The sequence below is a fragment of the Parasteatoda tepidariorum genome, chromosome 1 (assembly GCF_982258835.1).
Source record: "Parasteatoda tepidariorum strain Cologne lab strain chromosome 1, Ptep-v5.0, whole genome shotgun sequence".
In the NCBI taxonomy this organism is placed as follows: domain Eukaryota; kingdom Metazoa; phylum Arthropoda; class Arachnida; order Araneae; family Theridiidae; genus Parasteatoda; species Parasteatoda tepidariorum.
In genome coordinates, this window is record NC_141755.1 from 97,382,093 (window position 1) to 97,391,334 (window position 9,242).

Consider the following 9,242-nt stretch of genomic DNA (forward strand, 5'->3'; position numbering starts at 1 on the left):
ACTGCGTCTTGAAATCTGTGATGTAGTCGATCTGTATAAAAATTTACCTTCGTTTCAACATAGTGTGATGCACAATTTTTTGTAAAAACCATCCTTTAATTAAAATTTTTGCGTCACCATTACTTTTCACTCATTTCATTTTCTTATTTTTAATTGAATCAAATACTTAAAATGTTTCACTCCCATCATAGGGAATTTTGCAGATTTCCCCTAATTTTTGTTACACTAAACAGAAATATATGAAAATTGATTTTGTAACCGATTCACTTGCATTAAATTATATTCATTTATAAACAAACTTATTTTAATATATTAAAAATTCAGTTATTAAAAGGCCGTTGGCCTTTGATTGGTCTCTTAAGACGATTAACGAACTACAAACATAAACATTTACTTTGCTACACGAGCCACGTGGATCAGACAACTCTTACAGGACTTAACATCCCAAAAACCAAACTTCATTACCCGGGAAAAATTATATTTTTTCCAACCCTTCAGACACAGAAACTGAATTTCGATTTATAGCTTCATCGATTTTTTTTTTTAAAAACAAACTGTTTCGAAGAAACTTCATGATTTGTTTTGTTTTTAATTTTTCTTCCGGACGCTACCGGATAATCTTAGCCAGGACTGACGTCAGACCTGTGGTCTGGACAAATCGATGACAACATGGGTGTCTAATCCTTCATTTTCCGTCATCTGCAGGAACTTAAGAGCGACTGATATTTTCTGGTGAGATATTTCCGAATGTTTGTTTTAAAGAACAAAATGTGTTTGACATTTTTTTTTTTAATGCAGAAGGATTTTCTGGGAATTAAATGAATGACGTCATAGAAAAGTATACAGACAAATTGAATAACGGAACTATAAAACTGAAGATCTAAAGGAGCTGGCAACACGAAGCCCTTAAAGATCTTTGCCAGATTTCAGCACAATGGTTAAGGTAAGTTAGAATCAGTCAATTGCACGAATAGGCTTTAAACCTTTTTGGCTTCTAAAATTCAGAACCAATTCTAGTAAGTTAATTAGAAACTAGTTGATAGGCGAATTCTAATTTATAAAAAGAAGTTTTTTCGAACATTTTTCCAAGAAAAGTTACATACTTATTAGTTTTAGAACTTTTACCCTTTGACACAGAATTTTTGTTAAACAGATTTTTTATACTTTTTCATCTTTTTGTATTAGTTTAGATCAAAATTAGTGAAAAAGTATCGATTCAACACTTTAATAATTTATGGTTAGGAAATGCAGCATAAAACACCGGTGCCGGTAAAATCTAAAAAAAAACACGGCTCACTTCCAAACAATGATTTTTCAATTATTCATAATTGCAATTATTCATAATTATTTGATCTAAGAATAATAGTTGTCCATCATTGAAATTGCTTTAATTTATAAAATAATGATTTATCAATAATAATTAATAATTAATTGTTAATAAATTTTTGGAATCTGAATTTTAAAAAAATAAATTATAACTACTTTTTACGGATTTCATTACAAAAATTATTGCGATAATCTAGCAAATTTGTTTCAGTAGCTATTAGACAGTTTTTTACAATTAAAAACTACGAAATATACTTTTCTTGTGATTAAAGCGTCAGCAAAAAATATATAAAAGTGACACTCGTGTCCTATCTACGTCAAAGGATTAGATTTTGCTCTTTGAAGTAAATTTCAGTACAAATAATCATTCACCAATGCACATTATTCATCTATGAATTCTTTTATTGCCTTAATTTCAATTTCTTGATAATTAGTTAACAAATTATATTAATTTTATGATCATCTTATAGTATTGTATAAAATAATATTTGCTTTTTTAGATCTTGAAGCAAAGAAGATCCGATAAACTAGTGTGAAGCACTTCTTAAAATTTAATTCAAATATTCAAATTTTATTTTAGCATAGTTTACATGCTTGAATGTTCTTTTGAGTTGTCAAGGGAATCAAGATTTTAATCTATGAATATATTAAACATTTTTATATTCACATCTTTAAAATTTCATGTGTGAGCTTTTAATCACAATAATAAATAAGTTTATAAAATAATAAAAATAAAAAAAAGTTCATGGAAATTTTTAAAAATGTATAAAATATTTAAAGTATAAGATATTTGATTTATTACTTAAGCAATGCGCAGTTAGCGATACAATAAAATTATTACATAAATTTCTTTGGATAAATAATATAAATAAAAACATTACAAGCTTCAATCTACCATAACAGTTATGCATATATTTTTGAAAATAAATTTTAGTAGAAAAAATTGTTGCATCCGTATCTCAGTTTCTTATTCTCAGCTCCAACTGAAAGTTTATAATAAATTATAATAATTATTTATTTATTACGAATTCGAATCTAAATTAATTAAATAGTTATAAAATTAGTGTCAGATGTTTAATGCTTTTTAAAATAAAATGTTTAATTATCGAAACAATTTTTATACTACTTTTAATTTAAAAAATGTTTTAATTTAATTTTTAATTTCAAAATTTATTAAGTTGAGCGTTTGAATCGGAAATAATTTTTGCTCTTGAAACACTCTTAATTCGACTTTAATTCCGAAATCAGTTTAATTTGTGTAAGTCGTAGATTTTATACTTTTACAAAAATACTTGAAAATACTCTATGAAATCGAAAGAAGTGTCTGAGGTATTGAGAGTCGATAAATCTAACAGTCAATAAATCTGAAGAATGAAAAGTTCTAAATAATTTGTTCTTTTTCTTTTCTTTGTACTAATCAGCAACATAATGAAAATAATTCCAAAATGTATCTATTTATCTTTCGCGCATGCGGTAAAATATTTGCATTCAAATATTGCATTTAGTAAGTTTGCGAGAATTAAAAAAGCAAGAACGCGTGGCATTGCATTAAAATGATGAATTTATTGAACAAATGAAAGAAAGCTCTAACAATTAAATAATTAAAACTTAAAAAGTGAGGATAAAAATGTAACTTAAAAAATTGAAATTTAATACAATTCTTTTTAAAAATTTATCTTAATTTTATCTGCTTATGTTTTGTTGATGTTTGATTTATTTTTGTCTACAAACCAAAATTAATTTGCGGCATCCTCCACCATGGCATGCTAGTTTTGCGATCGGATTTTTAAGTATATTTAGTATAGACCTATAATAATAGTAATAATAATAATTAATAATAATAATTAATAATAATATTTAGTAATAATAATTTATAATAACAATTAAGAATAATAATTAATAATAATAATTAAGAATAATTAATAATTAATAATAATTAATATAATAATTTATTATTATTATTATTATTATTATTATTATTATTATTATTATTATTATTATTATTATTATTATTATTATTAATTATTTATTTAAACCTTATAAATTTTTCATGAAGCTTTTATTCATCAATTTATAATTAAATTCAAATTCATTTTTTGAAAATCTCAGTTATTTGTTTTTTTACTGAATATATTGAATTAAAATTATTATTTTTTTAGAAACTTGCTCCTATTTCAATGCTTTTGTGCGCTACCATCCTACATTCTACTCTGTCGATGAATAATGCACTTCAGGTACGAGCCTGTGGAAGTAACCTAGCAAATTTACTGCGAGATGTGTGTACAAGATTAGGAGGCTATCCTGAACCTATAAATCAAAAACGAAATACTGAAGTGCAGTCTGAAATCACAGGTATACCATTTAAATAAATATACAATCGGAAACATTGAATGTAAGAGGCAAAAATAACAAAATGATGAAATCATAAAATAAAATTCCACGAAATCACAAAATTTTCTGCCCCCTTAAAAATTAAATTATATTATCTACACTGTAAAAAATTCTGGATCAAAGTACGGTATAAAGTATCGGCATTTTGGGTGCATTATTCGTAAAAGTCGTTTTACCGTAAAATCTTTCTTTAATATTAATATATAATTATTTAATAAAATATTTATTTAATAAAATATTTATTTAATAAAATATTTATTTAATAAAATATTTATTTAATAAAATATTTATTTAATAAAATAATTATTTAATAAAAGTTATTCTTATTTAAGTAATATTTATTTAATAAAAGTTATTCAATGATTTTACTTTTATTACTGTAAAAATTATGGTGTATCAAATTTTTATTCAGCAGCTTATTCCGGTAAAAATGGGTTTTATGGTAAAAAGTACCGGCATCCTGAGTACCGATACTGTTTCCCTTAATTTAAACCGGAAATTCTTACAGTGTAGATGTTAATTATAAATTGTGGACAAATAAAAAAAATAATAAGCGTTATTCATCGTTAATGATAAGGTTTTTTATATAGTATTAACTATACTATGAGTACAGATACTATATATCTATACAGATACTATATAACTATGCTATATTGGAGGAAACATACTAATATGTTTACTCTAAATTATACTACTTCTCTAAATATATTAACTCTCTCCTACGGATGTATAAAATGAAAAACTTGTAGGAAAAATTGCGATTAAAAATTAAAATTCAGGTTTTGATATGCTAGAATTTGAGTTTTTTTTACTATTATTTTCATGACATTAAATTCAAATTCTTAGCTGTAAGTAACACTGTTTGTCCCAAATCAACACAAACAAAAACATAGACATGATGCACAAATCGGCGTAGATATAGTGCAAAGATTGACTAAAATATCCTTTTAGTAATTTTGCAAGGATTAATCTTTTTTATCTAATAAAATTTACTTTGAAATTAACTACCAGTGTAAAAAATTATACATAATAAATTAATATTATGAAAGCATTTAAACTATTTGGTACAACCATAAATATCATATACTTTATACATTCCTAATTTTAAATTATAAAACAAAATATCATAAACCCCTCTGAGGAGGATAAGAATTGCGATGGCATGTCTTTGGATCATCCTCCAAGAATGCTTCCCCGACCGTCGCCAATAGCCTATTGTGCAGCTCTAGTGCGAAGTAAATAAAGTACCTACCATAAAACTACGCTTTTCTCGATATATCATTAAAAAAATTACCGTCGTTTTTCAGTTTCGTGCATTTCTATTAGGCAGAAAGATCACATGATATGATCATAAGTAAACGTAGAAACACTACTCCATTAGCTTTCCCTTAGCTTAAAATCATCGGAATTGGATACGTGCAAGTGACGTCATTGTGCTATTTGTCGAGTCAGAAGCCAATCAGGTTCAACACACAAGCGTGACGTCGCTTGCAGGTATCCAATTGAATTTTATTTTAATCACATGGTCAGGACTAATCACATCACTTCTTCTCGGTTGCAAGTACCCAAATAATTAAACTTTTATCGGTATTTAACTATATATTTTATATTTATTCCTCATTTAATGGTTCTTGCTAGCAATATTTATCCGTCATCCATTCTTAATATTAAACTCAGCTATTATTGCTTTTTATTTCTATTTTGATTTTTATTCAAAATTAATGGCTTAATTCTAAAAGCGTTGTTTCTTTAAAGTAACCACGTAATCTTCCGTTATTACGCAGTGCTTTAATGCAAAGGTATTTAGGTACCGTTTTACAATTATTAAACGAGAAATAAGTTATATTTACTTTTTTATAAGCTACATTTACGTTTTTAAACAGTGTTTAATGATTTTAACACAGTTATGAGAAATGTTTAATATATTGACCTCACCAATATTTTATTTTTATATCAAAAATTTCTTCATTTGGATTAGCAATTTAAATATTATTTATTAACTTTAGCGATTTTATCGATTTAGGACCAATGATATTCCAACTTCAAAAAAATATATAATTTATTGTACATGAGAGTAATTTGTAATAAAAAGAGCCAAAGATATTGAATGAAAATAGATGGAGTCTTCATTTATGTTTAAGAGAGGAAAACTATGTCAAACATTGGAATATAAATTCTTTCTTAAAACAATGAGCACTAAAATGCTTGAAATAATCGGATTTCTGGATGAAATTATATCCATTAAAGCCATGCATGGATTCCCATGAATGAAAAAGTTTCCATACGTTCTATACAGTTCTGAGTAGCTCTTTTTTTTTAATTTTGAAAGAAAACTTTTAATTTTAAAGTAACTAATCAAATTAGTTTGACAAGTTTATAATATTAAAATATAAATAGGTGTTTGATTTGATCATTGCGGTGTAAAGGAGTAAAAAAATAGACACGGTATTAACTTAATTTATATTGCGGTCATCATACTTTAAAAAAAGTCAAAATCTACCGGAATATGGTAATATTAGCCGTATTAAGAAAGTAAGTGTCGTAGAAATTTTAAAACAGACTTAAATGCGAAAATATTATTGAAAATCTAATGCGAAATATTGAAATCTATATTGAAATCTAAATGCGAAAATATTATTGAAAGGGAAGGCATCGTAATACATTTTCATACAGAAGAGGAAAGGGACGTAATACATTTTCATACTGAACAGAAGAGGAAAGGGAAGGGGGAGGCTCTGATGACGTTTTCAAGTGTTGCAATACATAAAAATGTACCGTGTTTCTGGATTTAGGGAAACATAAAATAGCTCGGTAATTTTTACCGAAGGGTTTTGGTAATGATCTTGGTAATATCAAAATTAAAATATGGTTTTATAATGCTTGAGAAAACTTGGCATAAGAAGGAAAAATTTGGTAATTTTATAATGATACCTTGATGCAAAAAACATTTATCCGGTTAAATTTAGTTTTCAGTTTCGTAATTTTTCTAAATGGGTGGTAATAAGAACTATAATTTTGAAAATCAGAATTTTCTGTTAACCTTTACCATATGAACCATAAATTTTGCTTTTGTTAATCAGAATTATGGTGTGTGTGGTCTTTTTTTTTTATTACCAAAAATGTCATTACTGAAGTTTTTTCTCCGTGTACTATTTGAATTTTTTTTTTTTTTTGGTACATCGCAATTGCTACTAAAGTTTTTATTATCGCTAACAGCAGAGATTTTTAATAATTTTTACTTTTTTTTTCTTCTCTAAGCTTTGGACATGTACCTAGGTCATCTTGCCCAAAGCTTGGCTACTGGTCCGGCTCCACCTCCGCCTAGGAACGAGCCCTTGTCAGCGAGAAGATAATTTTTACTATACTATATGAGTTTACAATATTCTTGTTGTTGTTGTTGTAGGCCATTAGGGCAAGGAAGGCAATTGTTATCGTTTTCCAGTGGCGCCATCTATGGCCAATAATTTGATTTATGACGCACCCATTCGTCACACCAGTTTTTCGGGCGGACCCATTCATACATGCATCCATCCATCTACAGATCGTAATTTTGACCTGAACCAGAGAACGATTAATCTCCAATTCAGTACCCCATGAGATATAATTTGTTATGGGAGCATGGAGCACTTTGTGACTCGACAGATTTAGCATGCACCAGTCACCATTTACTACACGGGGAGTCTTCGACTGGCTGGATTCGAACGAACGTGAGTCCAGTGTCCTGCCAACCAGGCTACTCCGGCCCATGAATTTGCAATAATATTAAATTTTTTTAATGAATTTTAGAAATACCTTTTAAACATCATATCTTTATATAATGAATAAAAATAATTTCTTTCATTTAGATCTCTTCACGTTTCAACCTATAGATGCATTTAGCTATGTTCTTCGCCAAGTACGATCTGGAGGAGTTGCATCCGAGTGCTGTCATCGATCCTGTACTCTGAGTACTCTAGAAGCATACTGCGGGAATAATTAAAATAAAGCATCGATCTAAAGCCTAACTTACTTAACCATACTATTTTTCTATCATAATTTTTAATTCTGCTTAGAGTTGAATTTATAATAAATTTAATAACTTACACATGATAATGGTGTGTCTACATATCACATCTCTACTGTGTTTAATAATAATTGTTTGTATAAATATCATATATATGCACGGTATTTAATATTAATGTTTGTGAAAATGGAAAAGATAAGTGTTTGTTTTCGTTCTGAACGAAAAGGCGTAGTTAAACTCTATGTCTGACCAATCAAGTACAAAATTGTAAATAAATGCAATGTAAGGCAAAATTTGATGAATGTATTTTATTTTTCTTCTTTTATAATCACTATGTTAATCATAAAATAAGAATCAAGTATACTCAAAATATGTGTTTCAAGAGCTGGAATAAAAGGAACTGGCACTCAGGGTGCCTGTACCTTTTACCATAAAATCCATTTTTTCCGTAAAATTTTCCAAAACAAAAAATCTGATACATCCTAATTTTTTATGTAAAATAATATTTACTATAAAATTACTGAATCACTCTAAGTAAATATATATCAGTGTAAAAATTAAGGTATAAAATTTTACACTAAAAAAAGTAATTCACGTTAAAATGAATTTTACGGAGGATGCACCAAGAGTGTCAATATTTTTTTTACCGGAATTTGGTAAGGAATTTTTTAATGTTCAGCTCCTCCCTGTCGTATTATTTTGTCCCCTATTCTTTTTGCAATTTTTTTTTTCTTGCTTTCCTTCATTTCTCGAATACAACTTCGCAAGAAATAATAATAATTAAATGAGCATATACTACAGTGGAAAAAAATTTATCGCCAAAACTACCAGAATACTGTAAAATATAACGCGTTTCCAGCTATATGTAAGTTTTACCGAAGCTCTTCGGTAATTATTTTGGTTAAATTAACCATAAAATATGATGTTATAATGTGTGATAAAACGTAGCAATCAAAAATCGGTTATTATTTCGGTAATTATATCATGATTTCTAAGAACATGGCTTAAAAACCATTTATTCGGTAAAATCTATTTTTCAGATTTGCATTTTTCACTAAATAATTGGTATAAAGAACTATAATTTTGAAAACCAGAACTTCCGGCTAGCCGTTACCATATGAACGAAAAACTTACCAAATGAATCGTTTATAAATACTATATCTTTTTATTTCGTAAGCAGAATTCTTTTTACCAAAAATGACATTTCCGTAAAGTGCAGTAAATTTACCAGAATTTTTTCTCCATGTAAATATATTCTGTGATTTCGAGAGACTGACAAATTTTTAAAATTTTTATTTTCATGTAAAATATTATGCATGAATCAATCTCCTTAAGGTTACGAAATCAACGTTGGAACTATAACTTTAAATAATAGGTCCCCAGATATCAATAACCGACTATAAAATTTCGAATGATTGCTCAGTTTTATGTGACACAGGAACGGAAAAGTTCAAAACAAAACTTCTGTGCATAAAACCAGAAACTCTGTCAGCTGAACAAAAGAAGTCAATGATTTTTAATT

The 9,242-nt window shown here is 27.4% G+C and overlaps 1 protein-coding gene across 1 annotated transcript; it reads left to right on the top strand.

The window, feature by feature from the left end:
• Positions 1–831: 831 nt before the first annotated feature.
• On the top strand, positions 832–8,994 carry LOC107455901 (insulin-like). The gene is made up of 3 exons (XM_016073629.4): positions 832–943; positions 3,486–3,678; positions 7,563–8,994. Exons 1-3 carry the CDS (start codon positions 935–937, stop codon positions 7,694–7,696), a joined length of 336 nt encoding a protein of 111 aa, XP_015929115.2. The 5' UTR covers positions 832–934; the 3' UTR covers positions 7,697–8,994.
• The last annotated feature ends 248 nt before the right edge of the window (positions 8,995–9,242 follow it).

Bases quoted from the DNA above. Each gene is read 5' to 3' on its own strand.
- LOC107455901 (XM_016073629.4), top strand. The intron at 3,679-7,562 runs GTATACCATTTA...TCTTTCATTTAG, and splicing joins AGTGCAGTCTGAAATCACAG to ATCTCTTCACGTTTCAACCT.